The sequence below is a fragment of the Saccostrea echinata genome, unplaced genomic scaffold, assembly GCF_033153115.1.
Source record: "Saccostrea echinata isolate AGI-Se365-2 ecotype Australia unplaced genomic scaffold, CSIRO_AGI_Sech_v1 ptg000001l, whole genome shotgun sequence".
In the NCBI taxonomy this organism is placed as follows: domain Eukaryota; kingdom Metazoa; phylum Mollusca; class Bivalvia; order Ostreida; family Ostreidae; genus Saccostrea; species Saccostrea echinata.
The window spans coordinates 36220601-36245527 of record NW_026889750.1 but is presented as its reverse complement, the minus strand read 5'-3'; the positions used below and the strand labels follow the sequence as shown (position 1 = coordinate 36245527).

The 24927-nt window shown below is 34.0% G+C and overlaps 2 protein-coding genes across 3 annotated transcripts in view; one reads left to right on the top strand and one right to left on the bottom strand.

Annotated features, from left to right (window-relative positions):
* Nucleotides 1–7575, top strand: part of LOC133190877 (telomeric repeat-binding factor 2-like) — a 15677-nt gene extending 8102 nt beyond the window's left edge. The window contains exons 5-9 of the mRNA XM_061326561.1: nt 1188–1255; nt 3986–4097; nt 5922–5973; nt 6104–6131; nt 6328–7575. Of these exons, the coding sequence (XP_061182545.1) occupies nt 1188–1255; nt 3986–4097; nt 5922–5973; nt 6104–6131; nt 6328–6712 (645 nt within the window). The 3' untranslated portion in view covers nt 6713–7575. The remainder of the gene's footprint in view (nt 1–1187; nt 1256–3985; nt 4098–5921; nt 5974–6103; nt 6132–6327) is intronic.
* On the bottom strand, nt 6959–24927 carry LOC133190858 (UDP-N-acetylhexosamine pyrophosphorylase-like). 2 transcript variants are annotated; one of them, XM_061326546.1, is made up of 11 exons: nt 24880–24927; nt 23632–23932; nt 20907–21111; nt 20131–20306; nt 19651–19823; nt 18671–18864; nt 17920–18069; nt 16019–16198; nt 10148–10180; nt 9454–9517; nt 6959–8212 (listed from the first exon to the last, which is right to left on the bottom strand). In XM_061326546.1, exons 2-11 carry the CDS (start codon nt 23906–23908, stop codon nt 8111–8113), a joined length of 1554 nt encoding a protein of 517 aa, XP_061182530.1. In that variant the 5' UTR covers nt 23909–23932; nt 24880–24927; the 3' UTR covers nt 6959–8110. The 2 variants fall into 2 exon arrangements, with proteins under 2 accessions (XP_061182530.1, XP_061182536.1); XM_061326552.1 differs by lacking the exon at nt 10148–10180 and having other exon boundaries at nt 6961–8212; nt 24880–24926.

Here is a 24927-nt window from a genome sequence, read left to right as displayed (position 1 = left end):
TGGTTACCTAGAAGATGTGTCACACATTAAAGTTAGGTCTCTGTGACCAAAAATGGCAAAATCCTGTCCACATGGCCTAGAATCATCAAACTTGGATAGTTAATGCACCCTACATTAAAACCAATGTGACCTTAATTAATTAATGTTTTAAGGGAGGTAATCCCTACAAATTAAGAGTAATATGTTAAACTTATACAAATATGTTACATCAAGATATACACATATTTAGTTTACCTGAACTGAAAGCTCAAGTGAGCTTTTCGAATCACAATTTGTCTAGCTTCTGTCTGTCGGTCCATCAGTCAGAAAACTTTTAACAATTTGGACTTCTTCTCAAAGACCACTAGGCCATTTTCAACCAAACTTGCCACAGAGCATCCTTGGATGAAGGGGATTCAAATTTGTTCAGTGAAGGGCCACATCCCCGTTCAAAGGGGGATAATCATTAAGAATTAGAAATTTAATAGCATCTTTCAAAAATCTTGTCAAGAACCACTGGGCCAGAAAAGTTGAAACTTGCATGAAAGTATTCTCAGGTAGTGTAGATTCATTTTCTTCAAATCATGACCTTTGAGGGTAGGGTGGAGCCACAATAGGGGATCAAAGTTTTATAAAGGAACATACAGGAAAAATCTTTAAAAATGAATTTGATATAAAGTTGTTAAAATTATTTGATATTGTATAATATATTTCTATTTTTTGTATCACAATAACCAATTGTTGAGTGTCATGTCTCACCAAGGTGACATATGGTTGCAAAAGTTGAACTTCGGTATCTTGAATATTGACATCTTGAATACCATGGATATGTCAAAGTGACTTTCTAAGTATTTTGCCCTCAATATCTCAAATCCTCAGATATCTCAAAGTTTTTTCCCAGTCCCATCAAGTTCGAGGACCTGAGATTTGACTGTATTTTGTTTTGCTCTAGCTATACATTCCACTTTCATTTCCTAACCATGAAGCAGCATTCCAGGAGTTTTGTCTAGCAGGTTAAAACAATTTACTAGTATATCTTTTCCAAAGCTCAAAGAACAATCTTTTTTCACTTTTTTCCCCTCATCAAGATTGCCATAGATCCTGCAACATATTTTCCACTATGAATTTTGTTTTTTACTTTGCATATTAATATTTGAGTTTTTACCAATATGCTTACACATCTTTGAAAGGATATATTTTTTTTTCAGATGGCACACAAGAAATGGAAACCACAGGCAAAAGGGATGACAAATGGGCATGACAAATTTAAAGACAAGTAAACGGACATACTGTCACAATCTTATCACCTCTAACAAATGTCCTCAGTTTGGCAAAGACAAGTAAACAGACATACTGCCACAATCTTATCACCTCTAACAAATGTCCTCAGTTTGGCAAAGACAAGTAAACAGACATACTGCCACAATCTTATCACCTCTAACAAATGTCCTCAGTTTACTTTGGCAAAGACAAGTAAACAGATATACTGCCACAATCTTATCACCTCTGACAAATGTCCTCAGTTGACTTTGGCAAAGAAAAGTAAACAGACGTTACTTTCACAATCTTATCACCTCAAACAAATGTCCTCAGTTGACTTTGGCAAAGACAAGTAAACAGATATACTGTCACAATCTTATCACCTCTAACAAATGTCCTCAGTTTACTTCAACAAGATAAGTTCACAGATATCCTACAACACCTGTAACAAATGTTATCTGTTTTATACTTTGACCAGACAGAGTGTTGTTGCTGTTGTTGTTGTAAATGATTCACATTTTCATATTCTTCTCCAGAACCACTGTGTTAATTTCAACAAAACTTGTAAGTAAACTTAGCATCCTTGGGTGGAGAAGAATTAAATGAAGGGCTAACCTCTCATTCAAGGGGAGATAATTAAGAATTATTGGAAATTTTATGGCATTTTTAAAAAGAAAAAAATCTCAGAACCACTGGACCAGAAAAGATGGAACATATGTGAAAGCAAGCTTCATTACATAGTGTAGATTCAAATTGAAATCGAATCATGACCTCACAAATGGGCCACAATGGGCTGTCAAAGTTTTACATAGGAATATATTGGAAAAATCTTCTTCTCAAGAATTGCAAAGCCGTGATTAGTCATATTTTCATTATGTTTATGAAAGCATCTTCAGGTAGTGTAGATTTAAGTTTGTTCAAATCATGTACCTCAAGGGTAGAGTTGGGTCACAATGGTTGATCATTGTTTAATAGCAGTGTATAGGAAAAATCTTTTAAAAAAAAAAAAAAGAACAGCAAAGCCATTGTCATATTAACATGAAAACAATACATCCTCAGGTGATATAGATTTAAGTTTATTCAAATCATGATCCCCGGGGATAGGGTGGGGCCACAATTTTGCAATCAAAGTTTTACATAGGAATATGTAGGGAAAAATCTTCTTTTTTCAAGAACAGCAAAGCAATGATAGGTCATTTGGAAGCATCCTTAAGACACAGTAAGTAGTGTAGATTCAAGTTTCTTCAGGGACCACAATGGGCTGTCAATGTTTTACATAGAAATATATGGGGAATATCTGCTGATGAAGAACAGCTGCAGGCCACAGTGACTAAAAGGCCCTTGGACCGCTTTTAGCTAATCTGAGCTGAAGGCTCAATTGAGCTCCGATTGAAGAGTGACTGATGTCCATCTGTCTGTCTGTCAACCAAACTTACCACAAAGCATTCTTTGGGTAAAGTGGATTGAAGTTTGTTCAAATGAAGGGGCACATCCTTTTTCAAGGGGAGATAATTAAGAAATAGTGAAAATTTGGTTGGGTCATTTAAAAATACTCAAGAGACACTGGGTCAGAAAATATGAAACTCATACGAAAGATTTCTGACAGTGTAGATTTAAGTTTGTTCAAATCATTGCCCCAGTGGGATATGGTGAATCCACAATAGCAGATCAAAGTTTTGGAAAATAGTGAAAAAAAAGTCTTTCGAAGAATAGCTAGGCCACATTAGATTGTATTCAAGTGTAAACATTCCCAAATTGTGTGGATTCAATTTTTTTCCCCTCCAAATTATTGACCCAGGGGCAAGGCTAGGGCTAAAAATGCTTACCTGATGCATGTATACAGGAAAAAGAAATTTTCTTCTCCAGAACAGCAAGGCCATATGCATGTTATTCACATTGATAATGAAACATGCCTAGGATGTTTGAATTCACATTGGTTATGTCAAGTGATGTTCCAATCATCGATTATAATCGAAAATCAGTCGATTGCTGGCAAAATTCAAGCGCTCGATTACAAAATTTTTATTCCGATTAATTGGTTTATTTTTTATATTACAAGTGTAATAGTTTTTAAGCTGAATATTCCAGCCGCAGCTTATCTATTAACCTATTTGTGTATCGTAATGGTGCAGATGAACAGACAATTGTATCCATACCCAGGTAACAAAGCACGTTCCCAGGTATGGATGTACTTTGAGTTCTATAAAGTGAACAAAGGACCAGCTGGACCTCCACAGAAAGTAGTCATTTACCCATTCTTACCAATTAATTAACTAAATTATTAGACTTTGTAAATGTCAATAATTAGTTAGTTACAGTAGCCTGATCATCGATTCTGAAATTCTTACCAATTCCCATCACTAGCTATGTCATTTCAGCATTTTTCATATGACTAAAGAGGGGGAAATTTTATTTTAAATCTGATGAAGAATAGCAGAGCTAAGGTGACTCAAGTGAGCATTGTGGCCCATGGGCCTCTTTTTCGGGGATATTATCATTTGAATAAACTAACTGCAGAGTGCTTACATGTTCATACTTGTACAGTATGTCAATTAACATGGAATTTATTTAATAGACTATTAGACTACAGAAGTAATGGCAGTTTGTCTTAAAAACTGTGCCCAAGCTGCTTAAGTTTAACAGTACTTGTATAAACAACAAATTAAATATTTTTTTCTGTCATTGATATTAATATTTGTATGAACTTAGCAATATTCTTCATGTTGCTTGTTTTTTTTTTATTTAGGTTTGTTAATTTAGAATCATTAACAAAAGTGTGTGAAACCATGGGCGAACCAAAGGAAAGGAGTTGGCCAAACTTCATGGAACAGAGGGATTTAAAAGAACACATACAGAGGGTAATAATATGAAGGTTTTGGTTCTTCTTTAATCAAAGTTTTTTGCTTCAAGTTCTACTTGTATGGAAAGGAAAATGTGTAATTACTATTTACTAAATAGATTGTTATGTGTGCCTTGAGAAAGATATTATATAACTTATTTTAAACCTGATGGACAAAGTCCTTGAATGCTGCTTCATGTTATCAGTCTCCTACTGGTAAAACTGGAAGGGACTATAAGTTTCCTCTGAGTCTGTCCATTCGTCTGTCTAGCTGTCAGTCTGTCCCACTTGGTTTTCTGCACTTTTTTCTGAACGCTTGCAGATATTGAGCTGATTTTTGGTATGTGTGTGTATTTTGATGAGTTACAGATCAGATTTGCATTTCGTTCCGCTTCAGTGATTTTTGACAGAATTACGACCTTTTTAATTTCTAAGTGTTTTCCGCATTTTTTTTTTTTTCGCAACGCTTTGCAGATATTGAGCTGATTTTTGGTATGAGACTTTATCTTGATGAGTTATAGGTCAAGTTTGCATTTCAGTCCGCTTCATCGATTTTTCGCGGAATTATGGCATTTTCAATTTTAACCGGAACCAGATTACACTTGCCAGTAGGAGACTAGTATTACTAATTCAATACTCTCAGAATGCTTGATATCATTTATTTAAAATGTGGCGGATTGTTAAAACTGATTGTTGTAAGATTTAAGGACTGGTCCCCAGGCCCCAGTCAAAACTGATTCACTGACGTGCTAAATAATGATTATTCTTAACACTCTTTAGCTCAGCTGAGCCAAGGACTCAAGCAAGTTTTTCTGTTCGAAGGGTATCTGACATCTGTCTTTCTGACGTCTGTAAACTTTATATATTTTCATATTCTTCCCAGAATCACGGGACTTATTTCAACCAAACTTGCCATATAGCATTCTTGGATGAAGGGGATTCAGATTTATTCAAATATAGGACCATGCTCTCTTTCAAGGGGAGATAATTATAATAAGGATTTGTGAAAATTCAATGGCTTCTTCTTACGAAACACTGGACCAGAAAAGACAAATCTTAGTGAAAGCTTCCATAATGTTAGTTCAAATCATGGTCCTATGGGTAGGGTGGGGCCACAATAGGGATCAAAGTTTTACATGGGGATGTATAAAAAGGAAAAAAAATCTTCTCAAGAACATCAAAGTTTAATTAGGTATATTGATGTAGAGGCATCCTCAAGTAGTTATAAAGATTCATGTTTCTTTAAATCTAGGACCCTGCAGGGTTAGGAAGTGGCCACATATAGGGGAACATAGTTTTACACAGGGATAATCCGATATATAGAAAAGATATTTGAAAGTCTTTTCAAGAACAGCATGGCCATTACAGTTATTAATGTACATCTAACAAGCATCTTCAAGAAGTGCCGATTCAGTTTTTTTCCAATCATATTGTTCAGGAGTATGGTGGGGCCACAAAAGTGGATCAAATTTTTACATAGGAATATATAGAAATTTAAAAAAAAAATCTTGAGAACAGCAAAGCCATGAGCCATGATTACTGATATTTATATGGTAGTGCAGATTCATGTTTGTTCCACTCATTGCCCGAGAGGGTAGGGGATCAAAGTTGTACTAGGAAAGAGTTTTACTTGAATACTTAGTCATTTCTCTCTCCCCCTTCCTGTTTTCTATGAAAAATATTGGTTCATTAATTTTTTTTCCCCCATCCCCTTATTTATGATGACAATCTATAAATAGAATTTTTAACATTGATTTTTATGGCCTTATTAAAGCACAATAAAACAATAGTTAAGCCTATGTATATGTATTATAATTAAAATACCTTTCTATTTGCATTTTAGGTGAATACAGAAAAAACAGATCAGGTCAATTCAAATGACAATGCCAATACAGGTAACAGAAAATTAGATATTTTAAATTTTGAAGTGTGAATGGAAATATTTTGTACATGTATAAATCCAGTATAAATTAATTGAAAAAGAAGCAAATTTAGCTGAATTAATTGGAAATTTTCTTTTCATAGCATCAACAAACGGCTCAAGTCCTTTAAAGTAAGTGCTTCACTCTGAAAAACGCATAAACTAATCTGTTCATTCTGAAAACTGCAGTGCAGTTGTAATGTTCAAACTTCCGTTTTATAATAATTTTATTTAGTGACAATGGTAGGATGAACTGTGCATACTTCACCTGTAGGAATTTTATGACTGCTAAATGCATCCTACATATATAGATTTATTTCTATTTCAGGAGGAAAAGTGGTGAAATTTCAGATTCACAGGGAAACAGTTCATTGGCAACGAGGATACGAACAAACACAAACATGAACCCCAGAGTAATTCTGAATGCCAAGCTTCCCAAGTTACATGTACCTAGCCCAGCCAGGTCTGTACCTAAGGCCACGTCTTCACCTGGGAAGTTACGGAAACCCTGGCTGGAGGCTGAAGTGAATGACTTCTATCAGGGGGTACAGATTTTTGGTGTGGGAAACTGGAGTCAAATAAGGGATGCCATGAAAACCTCCAGAACCAATGTTCAGCTCAAGGATAAATGGAGAACAATTCTCAAAACAGGAGAAATTAAAAGGCTGGAGAAAGAATTTGGAGACTTGAAATCAAGAAAGGGAAAAAAATGAGACTGCAAATGGTTAATGTGGATCCTAGATTTGTATCAATATTATTAGTACATGTATCTGTTGTGCAAGTGAGCAATCTTTTACTGTTTCATAACTTTTATCTATATAATTTTATCCTTAAACAGGTATTTTAAAAAACAAACAATTTTAAAAACTTTTTTTGAGGCTAATGTTTTATTTCCACAATGGAGTTCATTGCAAGTACTTGTATAATACATCTCAAATTAAATTTCATTGTATTTGTAAACAGAAAAACAAGTCTGTAGGATACAAGTATTCAAAGAAAATAGTCAAAAGAACTGTTTTAAAGATGAAGATAACATTTACAAGAAAGCAAAATATTTATTAAATTCAAACATTTGTTCAGACAGTAATATATGTACGATTAAAAAGATTGTAAGGAAATTATCATCTATTGTAAACGTTCATTTCAGATCAGCATACTTTTTAAAGTATATGATAGAGTTGAATGTGGATTTTCGTCATATACTAATCACAGGAAAGCATTTTGGAAATGCAATATACTGTATATGATTGCGTATTAAATTGAAATTACATGCCATCTAACCCTATGCATTTTTTTTGCAAATTATTTCAACACAGTGAAATCATACCACAAAAACTTTCATAATGGTGTTGTAATGGCACAAGATGCTCTGTAATCAATGGTGTGATCTTGTGATGGGTCACAATGATCCATCTTAATGGATATGGTTTAGTACACTTATGTTAATGCACTGTGATGGGGCATGGTGATCCCTGACATATATAAATCATAATAATTGGTCAAGATGTCCATCATAATTCTTAAGTTGGTTCAAGATACCTCTTTGTATCAGTGTACAAGTAAAGTGTAAAGATTCTCCGTTGAATATTTATTTTTTCCTCTGGCTTCTCCAAAAAAAAAAAAAACAACTGTTTATTGGTACATTTAAATACATTATATTTTTCACATTTGATGTGACGAGTAATGGAGAGTTATATAATTATTTTCCCATGATCAAGGGTTAAAATAAAAGTTTTTCCCCTTTTTGGGGATAAAGGAGGTATGGTAAACTAGGACCCTGGCTCCTTCATACATTTATTCTGGAACAGCCATTTAGGCAAATGTATGGTATTGAAAAGAAAAAAAAGACCCATTTTTATCACAGCATATAAACTTAGATTGGTTTCTTATACTAGTTGGTTATCCACATATTAATGCACAGTAGCTGCCATTAATTTGCACATAATAAATAAAAAAAGCACCAGTCTATAAAAACAAATTACCGGTACAGTACAAAGAATACAGCATGTCTTAAGAACTGTTGTAATACATGACTTTCAGTATACTAATGTCAAGGTCATGAAATATACCAGTAGGACTGTAACAGCTGTTCAAGGTCAGACTGCCAAATTCTACCACTCTCCCTCAACTATTTCGGGTTCATCCATAGTGTAGTCTTGATCCAGATAAACAGGAGTTGAGAAGGTTCTTCCCTCCACCAACTTCTTTAGACCCTAAAATGTCCATAAAATGTCCATAAAATAAGTACATTGATAAATAGAAACCAAAATATGTGAAGCTAGTGTACCACAGTAACTGCGTTATACTTAATCCAAAATATTTGACATTTTCCAGGCTTTTTTTTTTTTACGATTTTTTTTTTATGATTTTGATATTTGATGTGCCAGGAAAAGTCAGATCTGACGCCAGTATGAAAAGTGGAAATTCACCACCTCAAACCAGAGGTTGATTTTCCATACGTTAACTTCATCACTGTAGGCGGAAGTCTACCACTTTTTTACTCCATCTCCCGCCTACCGCTTTTATTCATAAATGTACCGCTTTTCTACAAAAATCCATTATTGGTTCACTTGGGTAGTCATTTTTGAAGCCACTCATCATAAAATCTCATTAGATATTGCGTGATTTGAAATGGGAGCATTCAAGCGCTTTTTTTAATCCGATGTTTACTCAGATTTCAAGCACGTGTTTGACAACAGGTGCACAAACTCCATGATTACATTGGTTACAATAAATTTCATCACATTCCGGCTTCAAAATGCTAAATTAAGCAGCCATTAAAAGCCAAAGTAATGAGCATGAAAAAAAATATATATATATATATATATATATATATATATATATATATATTTGTATATATAATTTATGTTAAAGGTGTTTTAATTATTGCAGTGATTAATTTAGGCAATATTTACATATATATCTTCTTAAATCTGCGTAAAACAACACGTACAATGCTACCTCTTTTGAGGTCTGAATCTCCCCCTTTTTCATCACAGTAGGTTAACATGTATGGATTTTCAATACATGCTAACCAAATTAAATGACTCTCTTGTATCTTATCAACAGTACTACAAGGCTTCTAGTACTTACCAAAATTGCTCTTATTGTTCCTTTGAAATATAAATTGTCTGGTGAAAACATTTTATTAAACTGTTGAGGTTCATTTTGAATTTGTGCATTTTAAAATCTTGTGAGACCTGAATCGAAACGTGGAGTGATTTTTCTTTTAAGCAAAATTGGTGAGAACTAGAAGCATTGCACTATTGATAAGTTGTTTGACATTTAATTTGATATGCAAGCATCGAAAATTGAGTTCAGTTTGAGGTGGCTAAATTTCCACTTTTTGTAATGTCTCTGGTTCTGATGTTTTCCTGGCACATCAAATAACAAAATTGTAAAAAATGCCTGGAAAACATCAGATATATCGGACTTTGTTATACTGTGCACTTACCTCTCCAGCGTATGACACGAGAGGTGAAATCTCACACTCTACAACCACCTCCTCATCTTTTTTACTGCAATTTTGAAATTACATCTTATTACACATCCAAAAATCAGGCTTCAATTTATATAACTGTATATTGATAATCTGTTAGTTATTTAAGATTTTTTTACAGGAAATATTATATAACTCAGGTTTATGAATCTCAACATCCATTTTCTAATTTTCCACAACATCCTGAACACTTGACAAAATAAGTACATAAAATGAGAGTACATGTATTAGGATCATGCATCCCTCACATTCATCAATTGAAATACTCCTTGAAAGTGTTTGTCAAATAATCATACAATAGTCTATTCAAGAAAACATTTAAAAATACATGCATGAATACAGGTAGGTAAAAGGTATATGTTTAAAACTTTACCAGAGCTACTTGAATCTTCCAGTTTCAAATTGGTAACAACATGAAATCTCAAAATTTCACAAAACTGGTATAAATAAGAATGTTCCCCAAGAAATGTTCACCCCGTGTTACAACTGTGCTGCTGCTTTAAACAATTATCAAATTTTTTGATTCTCACAAAATTGTCTCCTCTCTTTCTGGAAGTAGCTCACTTTTAAGTCTGCCCATCGAGAATGAGAGCATGATGAACAAAAATAAATTTGGGGCAAACATTTTCAGGTTACATAGTATACAAACCGATCTCCACCACCAATATCTTCTTTTTCTGAGCTGTTAACAAACAACAAATGAGAGTGATGCATACAATGCCGCTGAAGTAAGATCTCCATAGAGGGGATGTTTTCTATACACTAATTGCTATGAAGAAGGAAGAGACTACATGTATACCAAAGAGGGCAAAATTGACTACATGGTGTACTGCTTATACACTTTTCTTCATGAGTGGGCCTTTGCTTAATTTAATGAAAGTACCGGTACACAAAAATACAGAAAAGTGAAAAAACAAGAGAAAGCAGCAAAGTACAAGTCTGGAGGATCACAGTAGTAAGACTGCACAGATTGTTTCATTTTGTATTCCTTAAATTCATAGTGTCCATGTATTCACTATTCAGTGGATAATAGATATTTAATAGATAATACTAGAAATATCTCCATAGGACATGAATGCCCCGCCGAGGGTATATTAGTAATGCAACATTTTAACACAAATTGAGAAAAGTGAGGTCAAGGTCAAAGGAAAGGTCAAAGTGAAAAAATATTGATGCAGTTGAATAGCTTACATCAGTCTGATTCAGCATATGAAGTTTGACACTAATTTAAGAAAAGTGAGGTCAAGGTCAAAGGAAAGGTCAAGGTCAAAAAATATTGATGCAGTTGGATAGCTCTCATCAGTATGTATCAGCATATGAAGTTTGACACTAATTTAAGAAAAGTGAGGTCAAGGTCAAAGGAAAGGTCAAGGTCAAAAAATGTTGATGCAGTTGCATAGTTCTCATCAATATCTATCAGCATATGAAGTTTGATAAAAATATCTTGGATAGTTTCTTTGAAACTGAGCTTTGAACAGAGCTAAATGCAAAGTGTGACGGAAGGACGGAAGACGGACATGACAAACACTATATGCCCCGGCCATATTCATGGCGGGGCATAAAAAATAGATCTTATACATACATATTAAGCATGACATGGTAAAAATGGCTGCAATGCTGGAATTCTAAGACAGTTTTGGATGTATTACTTTGATATTGCACTATGTACCTTAACACAGATTTCAGCAAGTAAACTTTTCAACAATGCAAAATCATTCAAATGCTTTATATGAGTGAACAGAAGATCCTCCAAGTTTGTCCAAACAACAGCTATTATGATTATCAGCATAAAAGCGATTTAAGATCTACATATAATATGTAAAAGATGATGGATTCAAAAGAACCATTTCTCCTTGACAATAAGCAAGCTGTACTGACATGTTAATGATACTCATTAATAGTGATGGGACATCGGTTAATTTTCATAATCGATCATCGGTTGGAATCGGTTACTGCTTCCGATGCGATTTTACCGATTATAATCGAATTTCATAGTTTTGTATACAAAAAGCACACTATTACAATTATTTCATAATAATTTAATTTTGTTTGTATTAGTGTTGTACCGATAATCAGAAAACATCGATTGTCGACGAAAAAATGTTACCGATTCCGATGATCGATTATAATTTTTCATAATTGATCATCGGAAACATACTTCTAATACAATATATTCCGAATTCTCCATTTCTGGTTTAAAATTTATTTCTTCTTAATGAAAGAATATGGCGTCTGCATCTGATACTAGCCAACTAGCACGAAGCAGAGGTTATTAAGAACCAAATGGTGCATATATAGGGCCTAAAAAAATTATGTTTGTTTACAGTAACCCGACCAACCCATTCAGTTTACCCCCGGATGGATTTTTTTTCTGCCAAATCTGTATTTGCTCTTTGGTTTGATCAATCAGCTGCTTCTTTTTATTCAAAAAATATTAATTGTATCTTTATTTGAGATATAAAATATGCAACTTAGTCAACATTTACCTTCAATATAAAGAGTAATCAATTCCCCTCACAACTTTTTGAAGTTCGTTTTCTGCCGCTAGGCAGCCATGGTGGGTGTCCACTGTAAATATAACACCTGGATAATTCAGTCCCGGGATGTTTGACTCCATAATTCATAAGCAAAAAAAAAAAAAAAAAAAAAAAAAAAAAAATTCCCGACCTACCGATCCTTAATTTTTAGCTCACCTCGACGAAGTCGAGATGAGCTTATGCTATACCCCTGGCGTCGGCGTTAGCGTTGGCGTCCCAGGTTAAAGTTTTAGGAGCAAGTCCCATTCCCAAGTAACTATAAGCCCTACCTGGACCAAACTTGCATGGATGATGCATCTAGGGATGGACACTACCAAACTTGCTTCGGATGCTGGATCTGACCTAGATTTTCCAGATGAGTGACCAGGTTAAAGTTTTAGGAGCAGGTCCATTCCTAAGTAACTATAAGCCCTACCTGGATCAAACTTGCATGGATGATGCATCTAGGGATGGACACTACCACACTTGCTTCGGATGCTGGATCTGACCTAGATTTTCCGGATGAGTGACCAGGTTAAAGTTTTAGGAGCAGGTCCATTCCCAAGTAACTGTAAGCCCTACCTTGACCAAACTTGCATGGATGATGCATCTAAGGATGGACACTACCACGCTTGCTTCAGATGCTGGATCTCACCTAGATTTTCTGGATGAGTGACCAGGTTTAAGTTTGAGGAGCAGGTCCATTCCCAAGTAACTATAAGCCCTACCTGGACCAAACTTGCATGGATGATGCATCTAGGGATGGACATGGCCACACTTACTTCGGATGCTGGATCTGACCTAGATTTTCCGGATGAGTGACCAGGTTAAAGTTTTAGGAGCAGGTCCATTCCCAAGTAACTATAAGCCCTACCTGGACCAAACTTGCATGGATGATGCATCTAGGGATGGACACTACCATGCTTGCTTCAGATGCTGGATCTGACCTAGATTTTCCAGATGAGTGACCAGGTTAAAGTTTGAGGAGCAGGTCCATTCCCAAGTAACTATAAGCCCTACCCGGACCAAACTTTCATGGATGATGCATCCAGGGATGGACACTACCACACTTGCTTCGGATGCTGGATCTGACCCAGATTTTCCACATGTGAGACCAGGTTTAGATTTAGGAGTAGTGTCGTTCCCAAGTAACTATAAGCCCTACCTGAACCAAACTTTCATGGATGATGCATCTAGGGATGTACACTAACCAACCTGCTTCGAATGCTGGATCTGACCTAGATTTTCCACATGAGTGAATTTTAGCCATATTTTAACCAAATTAGCATGGATGATGTATCTAGGGATGGACACTTCCAGACTTGCCATGGATTCTGAATCTGACGAACATTTTCCAGATGAGTGACCAGGGTAATTTTTTTGGAGTAGCTATATAATATTATGGCCTGTTATGATTAAACTTGCATAGATGGTGCATCTAAGGATGAAAACTTCCAGACTTGCTTTGGATGTTGGAACTGACCAAAATTTTCTTGATTACTAAACAGGTCAAAAGTTTTTTGAGCAGGTCTATTATTAAATCAAACTTGCATGGATATTGATCTTGGGATGTACCCTAACTAGAAAAAAATATGTGAAATTTGCCTTACATGTAGATAACATTCGTCGAGGTGAGCTTCGTAATCTTTGATTACCTATGTTTTGGGAATGTTACAGGAAACAATCAAACATAATTTTTTTAGGCCTAGGAAGTGTAAAAGAAGCAATTCAACAAAGAAAATAATATATTGTATATTTTATATATTCAAGTTAAAGAAATAATTTAGGAATGACTCTAATTCTTGGCCAAATTATTCGAGTATAACCTGGTTTGGGTCAGTTTATGCTGTTTTATAATCCGCTTCGCGGATTATAAAGCGTAAACTGACCCAAACCAGGTTATACTCGAATAATTTGGCCAAGAATTAGAGTCATTCCTTATAATTTAATTCTAAATCATTAAATAACTTTGGGTGTAAAATTTCGTTGTTTTTTAATAGTTCAAATTTGCCGCTCAATAATACAACCGTAGTAACGGAAGTAACGGAAGTGATGGGAAGCGAGGGGAGGTAAAAACTGATACATAGGCCTAGCAGCCATGTTGTTTGTTTACATGTGGTAATATCGAATTATTGTTTGAAGTTAAAGGTACATTTATTAAATCTGGAATTTTCCATGAATCCCGAGGACTGGAAATGAGAGGATTGTATGGATACAGATGATTCAGCTGGTTGTCAGGGGGGGGTGTCCCCATACCAAACCAGGTTATACAGAAATAATTTGTGTTCCTTTTTGGATATTAACCAATCAGAGGCAAGAATACAAACAAAATTAAATTATTATGAAATAATTGTAATAGTGTGCTTTTTGTATACAAAACTATGAAATTCGATTATAATTGGTAAAATCGCATCGGAAGCAGTAACCGATTCCAACCGATGATCGATTATGAAAATTAACCGATGTCCCATCACTAGTTTGTATTCTTGCCTCTGATTGGTTAACATCCAAAAAGGAACACAAATTATTTCTGTATAACCTGGTTTGGTATGGGGACCTCCCCCCCCCCCCCCCCCCCCCGACAACCAGCTGAATCATCTGTATCCATACAATCCTCTCATTTCCAGTCCTCGGGATTCATGGAAAATTCCAGATTTAATAAATGTACCTTTAACTTCAAACAATAATTCGATATTACCACATGTAAACAAACAACATGGCTGCTAGGCCTATATATCAGTTTTTACCTCCCCTCGCTTCCCATCACTTCCGTTACTACGGTTGTATTATTGAGCGGCAAATTTGAACTATTAAAAAACAACGAAATTTTACACCCAAAGTTATTTAATGATTTAAAATTAAATTATAAGGAATGACTCTAATTCTTGGCCAAATTATTCGAGTATAACCTGGTTTGGGTCAGTTTACGCTGTTTTATAATCCGCTTCGGGGATTATAAAACGTAAACTGACCCAAACCAGGTTATACTCGAATAATTTGGCCAAGAATTAGAGTCATTCCTAAATTATTTCTTTAACTTGAATATATAAAATATACAATATATTATTTTCTTTGTTGAATTGCTTCTTTTACACTTCCTAGGCCTAAAAAAATTATGTTTGATTGTTTCCTGTAACATTCCCAAAAAATCAAGGGTCGGTAGGTCGGGAATTTTTTTTTTTTTTTTTTTTTGCTTATGAATAATGGAGTCAAACATCCCAGGACTGAATTATCCAGGTGTTATATTTACAGTGGACACCCACCATGGCTGCCTAGCGGCAGAAAACGAACTTCAAAAAGTTGTGAGGGGAATGGATTACTCTTTATATTGAAGGTAAATGTTGACTAAGTTGCATATTTTATATCTCAAATAAAAGATACAATTAATATTTTTTGAATAAAAAGAAGCAGCTGATTGATCAAACCAAAGAGCAATTACAGATTTGGCAGAAAAAAATCCATCCGGGGGTAAACTGAATGGGTCGGTCGGGTTACTGTAAACAAACATAATTTTTTTAGGCCCTATATATGCACCATTTGGTTCTTAATAACCTCTGCTACGTGCTAGTTGGCTAGTATCAGATGCAGACGCCATATTCTTTCATTAAGAAGAAATAAATTTTAAACCAGAAATGGAGAATTCGGAATGTATTGTATTAGAAGTATGTTTCCGATGATCGATTATGAAAAATTATAATCGATCATCGGAATCGGTAACATTTTTTCGTCGACAATCGATGTTTTCTGATTATCGGTACAACACTACTCATTAATCTATTTTTGCCCAATTTTGGTGATAAAATGTTTCTGATTATATAAATCTACAATATGAAAGATGCAGCAGGTTTCTAAATATGTACACTATTGAACATAAGTGGGAAATGAATGCAGTGTTTAAAGTCAGTCTGTACTTAAGCATGTTGAATGAATACTTTTACACATGAAATAATAAAAAAAATTTTTTTAATGTAAACTGCATGTACCATTTATTTTATAATACTTACCTAGGTGGGAGAACATTCCCATCTTTATCCACGAATTGTGCCCCAGCATTTACCAAGTACCGGTGATGGAGATTCAGCAGCGCACGACGACATGTAGTGGGCGTGTCTTTATCAGCAGTGTCAGCATTCTTCAGGGGAGAAAACTCATCCTCACGGATAACCTCCCAAACAGCAAAACTCCTGTCACATTGAAAGAAGAACCACAAACAAAACAAGGGAAACAGCCATGCATTAAGGGAGATAAAACACAATGCATAGCAAGTTCAGATTTCAGTGAATATAAAGGAAAACAATTTTGCAGGACAGGTAGAGGGATTTTTCATAAATCATGCCAAAAATTCAAGGAACATGTATTATTTCATGCATCATGAAACAAAATGCAATGTTAGTAATAACATATGAATTGAAAATATACATACCCAAAGAGGTAACCATAATATTGGGTGAAAAAATTACATACAGTATTAGCTCAAATGTATGATGTTACAACATGTACAACCTTCAGGTGAACATTGAATTCTATGATATCTACAGTATACTGTGTTAAAATGCTTATGTGCCTTCCCATAGAACACATCCTGATTATTCTGCATGTTATATGTATTGCATTTATGTTATAATTTCTAATTTTGTCCCATCTTGAAATGATTTCTAATTCAAAGTTACATAAATAACTGCAACTGTACATATAAACACAATAAAACATGATGGTAAACTTGGTATTACTACATGTACGAGGGTTGTCCAAAAAGTTCGTGGACAATGGTGTTCTTGTCAAAATGAATGGTTCAAGATATGCTTATTGTATACCAAAATATTAGTTATGAAAATCCAAGTCGGAATAGTTTGGTTTTTATTGTTTGAACTTAATATTTTTGTAAAAATCTCGGTCATTAAAGGTCGCCGATAGTGCGCACGGACCAGGGTTAAAATGCCATGAACTTTTAAATAAAGTGAACTGATTGAAATGATTATTTTCTTTTTAAAACGAGTCAAAGCTGAATAAAAATTTAATATATCACAAATAAAGCGGTTATCGCCATTTTCTGATACCTTTAGTATTGCTTACTAAATATAGACATTGAAAATATTAAGTGAAAACCGCAAGAAGTATGTTTCAAAAATTGACAGAAAAAGCGACGTCGGCCATCCGAAAGGGACAGCGTCCAATCATACAATTATGGTTAATATTGTTGAAACGTCATCAAAAACAAAATATTTATTCAAACAACTTAAATTTATTGGAAAATATTTAGTCTAGTGATTTGTAATTGGTGTATATGATTTTTCACTGGTGTGTAAAATTTCGGAGACACTACAAGAAGTGGAAAACCACTGTTATTTGATGAAAATACGATATATTCCTGTTCATGACGTTGTTATAAATATAGCGCCGTCAGGCTGGGCTGTGCATCCTGTGTTTACAAAGTGTTAATATTGATGACGCTCGTAAATTATAGTGTATTGTTCTGAATTTTAAAATTTAAATTGATTATAATCTATACATAAATATTATTGCACACATTTGGCAATGTGGCATAAAAAAGAAAAATAGCATGCGTCTATAAACATGCGATAAAAATTCAAAATTCATATTTCTGACGTTATCATGAAATAAGCGTTACGTCAGACTGGCCCGTGCGACTTGCATATACAAAGTATTTACACCTATTATGTTCAGTAAATAGTGTGCATTGTTTTAATTTTTTGTACATTTACTCAACCTTGGTCTATATTAAGATATTATCGTACATGTTTGCCATTTCGGACTTTATAAAGAAGATTAAGCATTTGTCCACAAACTTTTTGGACAACCCTCGTATTTCCATGATCCTCTCTACAAAATTTAAATTATTGGTTACTGAATACCTTTACACCTACAAATCTTTTTTCATACTTACGTTGCAAAGTGAAAAACATCGAAGACAAATTTCTCCATTTTAATGCCATTGGGTGTGTCAGGTTTAACAGTGACTTTGCTGTCTTTGTCACTAACATGTGGAATTTTCTTTTTTGCAACATGATGCTTCATTTGTTTTTCTTGTGCTGGCCTTTGAAAATAGTAAAATAGATAATTAAATAATACAGTAGTAAAAACCCATGGGACATTATGCTAACCAGAATCATATTACTATCTTCTTGCTCTTTTCCAAATGAATAAAACTGAACGAAACCCATGGATCAAAAACTATATACACAGGCCATTTATATCAATGATTGCATCATTAATCAAATTCTTGTTTCAACAGGATTTAGTATGCATGCATATTTGATACAATAGGTGATGCTATTCTGTCCCTACCCTCAGCCAGAGACAATGACAAATCAGTACAAATGTTGCTTAAAAAAAAAAGCTCACTAAATTCTCTAGCCCTCCTGAACTTGTAAGGCCTAAGAAAAAAAAAAATATGAAGAGAGCTGCAAACTGTCTTTTTTTTCTTTTCTTTTAAATGTATTTCAAATACCTTCATGTAAAAAAAAAAGAATTGAAAACAAACTCCTACCTACCAACCCTATTTTTTTTTTATTATCATGTGATAATAAACAAACATTTTTTTTTCTTAGACCTAATGTGTTTTTCATTTAAAATACACATTTTTTATACTTCTTTCCAATATAAGAGACAAAATTTCTGTTGAGACATATTCTTACTCAGATACAAATTTCAGTAAGTCCAGAGTGAAGAAATGGTTACAAATGTTGCCGGCATTAAACACTAGTCTACCATCAGAGTCTCGTTTTTCTGCTGTTTTCCGTGTAATCTCACTGTATTCCACTACTTGATATTTTCCCTCCACTTTACACACAACCCCGACTGGCTCTGTAGGAAATGCTTTTTCTACAACCTAGAAGAGTATGTAATTTCATTATATTTTCTGCACATACTGCCATTATACTTGTATCTCAGTAAAATGAAGTTGCCTCCCTTTAACCATGAATATATTCCATAACCACTAAAACAGAAGCATGCAAAATTGTAAATTGAATATTACTGCCTCATAAACGTGTCATCTCAAATGAAATGACAAGTTTTCCATAGGGCTCAGAAGACACTTTACATTCTTTGGACCATCAATTAGGCAACAAAATGAAAATACTTGTAAACAAAGGGGATTTCAGGAGTTGCTCTAGGACAAAAGACGATCTAAATGATAATGTTTTTTATTTTTTCCATAATATCTTTTTTATTGAATCTCTATCCAGAACTTTTAAATTCTAATTTCAGGTAGTCTAAATAGAAGATGGGGTAAGATGTTGAGGTTCTTTTTCATTTCACTTTCACATTTGGCTTATTAATAACAGGTTGCGGGATATTATCTCCATCAACATTTTACAAATGTAAGCATCCTCTGATTTGAAAACTGTTTACTTTCATGAAGAAAATATACATTTCTTCACAACATGGTTACAAACGATATACAAAAAAAGAGCCTAGCTTTTGAGACATGCTAAAACACCCACCAATAATAGCTTGCATGCACATAGTTCACATGGTTAATCCAAACTTATAACAAAATATTTTTGTCACTACACATGTAGATAATACTGAAATATCAAGTGGATATGACTTATAATGTTCACATGTAAAATGAAGCAATAAAGACTGTTCCACTTTCTCACTGTAAACATACCCTTGCCCCACAGTTAGCTCCCTTGCTTAAACAGAATCCTATAAAAATTGGGTCTGCCATTTTGACCAAAATGTTGTCCACACAGTAGACATGGATGTACTTGATACCTCGCTTCTCCATGTCCTTCAAGACTCCACTGTGATTCAGTGCTCTGTACAAACCACCATTACCATCTGTCAAATACAAACAAGTCCAAAATTGTAATATATTACAAGTTTCTTTATTAAAATTCATTCCTGCCTAATATCAAAGATGAAGCATGACTAGTAAAAATGTACATTTCTTTTTAAAAGTATGTCTTTTCACAAACTTCATACCTACAAGAAATTGGGAGTTTTACCTTAATTCCGAAAAAAATGAAAGGCACATGTATATACAAAACTTAAGTTTTTCATGTAAACACCAGTTATCTCAAATTTACCTGAGATAAATTAACTAGCAAACTTCTGTGCACATTTTTTATTTAACTGCAAACCTTACCTGGAGCTAAAGCCACTTTGTGAGGTTTCTCTAAAATGATTTTTCCATCAAACCCTATGCATGGGAGGAGGTTTTGTTCAAAGAGGACAACATCATCTTCCTCTAAACCAAAATAGTTATTTTTCTTGAAGAAATCAAGGGTGGCACCCTTTGTGTGCTCACTTGTCATGATGTACCTAATAATAAATAACAATTAAGTTTTACTGTGCACTGTGTTCTCAATTAATAAAATGAGGCAAATGTTTCAAACCAGCACAAAGTATCTTAACAACACAATATAATTACTGTAGAGTGTAGACATACTTAATTTAGCAATAATCATATTTTAGTCTCTTTCACACTGGTTCTTGTATCTCCTATGTATGATTTTTAAACAAATACATATAGAAGCTTGGCTCTAAATGTGTAATTTGTGGTTATGTTTATCTGTTTACGAGACAGATTATGCTAAATTTTGAGGGCGCTAATTTATGTACGTTAACAGTACTTTTTTGATCAAATTATACAACACTTGTTCATATGTATTACAAGGGTGTTGCATCAAGTCATGTGCCTGGAAGACAATTTAAACTTGGAGTCCTTATTTAGATCAACAATTCTGATTCTGTCAGTACAACAATCAATATTTTTAAACATCTGCAGGATGTGTGTTTCTTGGCAAGACTTATAAATATGCTTCGGTTTTTGTTGAATTGACAAAATCAAAAATGAAAAGCTACCTGTAGCTGCACATGTAAAATTTAAAATTGTTTATCATGATGCCCAATCATTCTCACCATGGTATTTTACAGCTGTTTCCTGTAACAGATTCCCCGAGTCTCTGTAGCTTGAGGAGTCTCTCTGCCTGTATCTGGTATAGGGTCTTCCCTGATGGAAGTCCTACATTGTACATTCCTTTAGGATAGGGCACTCCTAGTCGAGTACCTTGTCCCCCAGCTAACAGGATGACAGCCACCCGACTCTCTCCAATCTCTGTCAGACCTAGTCAACAAAACATCTCTTTTTATTATTGAATTGCTATCTCTGCATAATATTTCTGCAATATGTGTATTTTAACAGCTATAGTGTACATGTGCAATTCATGGAGAAGAAAGATTTTTGGGGGACTCATTCCATGGGCAAGGAAGTTTTGTCACAAGTGGGGCATTTTCTGTAAAACACTGAATACTACTTAATTGTTTAATCATATTTATATGACTAATAATCACTTTAATGTATGCATGTCCACTCAATATGGTGCAAGCATAAAACTGATTTAATGCTGTATTAGTTTTGCAAGAATTACAATCTTTAGTCCATGTCATATTTCAGCTTTGTAACATCAAACAGTTCACAATCCCTCATTGTAGCTCTGTTAGATTGTACATTGGTTCCTTTGCTTGAGTAGCAGTAAATTTACCTTTCATGTAATAAGATGTCAACTGAATACCTGACCAGTGTATGTTCCTTGATAACTTTATTTACATACACCCACCCACTATATGTACATAAAGCTGGACAGTAAATCTGTCCCAAGTAAACAAACCAACTACATGTCATGTCTCATCCCAAGATTTCATTCTGCAAAAAAAATCAACAAATGGACTACAGAGTACATCTAGTACTGTAAGCATTAGTCTGTCTTGTGTCCATAGCTGGGGCTTAGGATCTCTAATTTTCACTTACTATAGCTCTAATTACTAGGTGTTGTCACTCAGATAATAGATTAAACATTATACTCTCAACTTTTACAGCAGTTCAGACATGCACAGTCAGAAAATTAAACATTTTATCCCCGTTAGCAACCTTTTGATCTTCTCCTTTACTCTGAGGTAAATGGGAAAACTTTCCCATCTTTGTAAAGTAAAAGCTGTGTTATTTAGTTAAAAATCTTCACTACACTGGAATTGGTTGAATAATCTGGCCAACAATAAAAAATAATTTGTTTGATGTACTCTGACCACCCATAAATATCACCCATTACCCGATCATTTTCTTTTCAGTACTTTAAATTTTATTTATTTATTTTTTGTTTTGTTTTCAGGGAAAGACAGATTGATATCAATTTTAAAGTTAAGGTATATCATTTCTCAATAACCCATTTTAGACTGAAAGTTTTCACAACAATAAATTTTAAATCAGTGTATAGCTGTCTCGTGTATAGATTATACACTGTATTGAAAACATTATTCAATACTAGTATTATATTTCCAAGTCTGTGATTTTTATGATGATTATCAGTGTCAGATAAAAAAAACAAAACAAAACAAAACAAAACACATTTACCTACCTACCCACCCACCTTGAAAAAATTGGTTCAAAATACATCATTTTTTTTTAAATGATGGCCTCATCAAAAGGCAAGTTCATGGTTCTAATTTTAAATAATTGAAAATGAATAAACCATAAAATAGAGGAAGTTGCATTTGTATTTCAATGATTCTGCATGATTTTATTTAGACTGCATAATCTTTTAACATGTTTAAGAATAAATTTTGAAAAGAAATATTTGTGAAAATTTGGAATTTATCTCTCTCTCTCTCTCTCTATATATATATATGTGCCATACTGCCATTTCAAAAGGTAACAGATAAAGCTGGTTAATAAAAAAAACTGGTCATAATCACACCATACACTTAAGATAAGCTTTTATTAATTTCATATACTAGTAGGTCAACAAACTAAAAACATGATTGTTATCCCAAAATAATATATCTAATAATTTTATATGGAGCTTCACGTACAGTGCTTCAGATCATTACAATTATTTTGTGACTAAAAATAGATACATATTTAATTTTAGGTGGTACTTTTAATATTCTATATATTTTTTTTATTATTTACAATGAAAATACAAGAGAAGAAGAGAATGTATGGGACATTGACTTCTGACAATCAATGCTGTCCAATCTTAAAATGAGAGAAAATATTTCAGTTAATTGTATACATCTACCCGGGCAGAACAGTCACAGTTCTAAAGTGGAACAAGGAAGAGGTTTACAACCATTTAACATGTTTAAAGACAGAAGTCTTATCAGCTGAGTCAGCAGGCAGTGCAATACACTGCACCTATACAATTCAAAAGGGGCTGACATATATTGAATTTCTCTGTCATACAGTGAACTAGGAAGTACATATGCAATCAGTTATCAACTTTTTATTGATCAGATTATGATATCAAAATTATAGAGGTAAAAATATGTAGAAATACTGTGACCTATATACAATAAAAATGATTTGATTTTAATATATGTGCCTAAGCATTTGAAACTGTTTTTTTTTTTTTTTTTGCTTCCCCAGCATGACTAAACAATTAACACCCCCCCCCCCCCATACACACACACTTTAAAAAAAAACCCAAATGGTCCCTTTTCCATCTTTTCTAGACTTAAGAATCTCAAGTATTACAACCAACCTATGGTGAAAAAAAATCTTCACAATTTACAAATACATTTTATGTGTTTGATACTGAAAATGAGATTCATGTAGAAATTTTTCCCCTATATATATATCTGTCCTTACCATCAATGTCATATTGCAGGAGGTTTTCCTCACTTGTTTCCACTACTCCTCCACAAACCTCTTTAGGCAAGGGTTCCAGCAGATCATCAAGTTTCTCTGAGGTTGAGTTCAGGTCCTCCATAGCTGTCTTAAAGAATCCATTGATTTCTTTAAAGTCTAGATGACTCAGTTCTGTATAGAGCTGATGTTTTTCTTCATCAGAGAGTTGGTCCCAATACTTTAAAAGATGTTCTTGATTAGCTTCTGTCAGACGTGCCTTCAGTCCTTCTACATCCATCTTTACTTTTAGATTTCTGTTTTACTGGAAAAGGTTTTTAATAAAGCAATAGTGAATTTTAATGCAATTAAAAGGTGATGAGCATCACACATCTCATAGCAATGTTTTAAACTTATGAAAGAGCAAATAAAACAATGTACAATCATTAAATTCATTCTAATTACATGAAACATAAAGTGAGGTCAATGGACTTTGATTGGTTAGCAATTATACCATACTACTTGAATATATACAGTATATCGTATGTGCAATATGATTTTATTTGTTTGCTTTATGTCCCTTTGAAAAATGTTTTGCTCATGTTAGGATATCACTGTTGCTGGTGGAAAGCTGCAATTTACACTTGTACTTGGCACTTATTGCCATTGAGCAGTGAGTGATCATTTTATGCCAGCATCTTCTAAAACACGGGACCTCAGCTTTACATAGGTCTCAATGGACTTGAATCTGCTAAGTGAGGATCAACTCCTTACTCTGCAATCCTAGAAAGAAGTGAGACCTTGCACCGTATGCAGTACGAAGGGAATTAAAATTTCATACAATAGTACAATACACAATTAAGCAAAAGGTGATACATCTGTCATATATTAAGTCAATAGTCAATTCATATTACTAACACCTGCCTGTTGGTATCACAGCAAAATCATGTTCGATTCTAGGAAAGGTGTAAATTCTAAGAGTTTTCAAATCTTAAGACTCTAACTAATGATAATAATGTAGGCAAGACAATTTTGCAACACATTTGTGATTGCACTTTTATGAAGAATGTCAGACGTATGCGACAAATTAACATTTTTGCGCCCTCCTAGATAGTGATCAAATCATTGTAAACTGACACAAATCCATCAATGCAATCAAACGGCGTTTTTAACATTGGTTGCCCCACTGCCTTGTTCTTTATCACTATACATTTCCTATGTTTCATTTAGCTACATACAAAGTATATTAACAATAGTTAAAGCTAAACTTACCTGTTCAACGCCTATATTATTTACAAAGGCCAGCGGTCTCCTACGTTT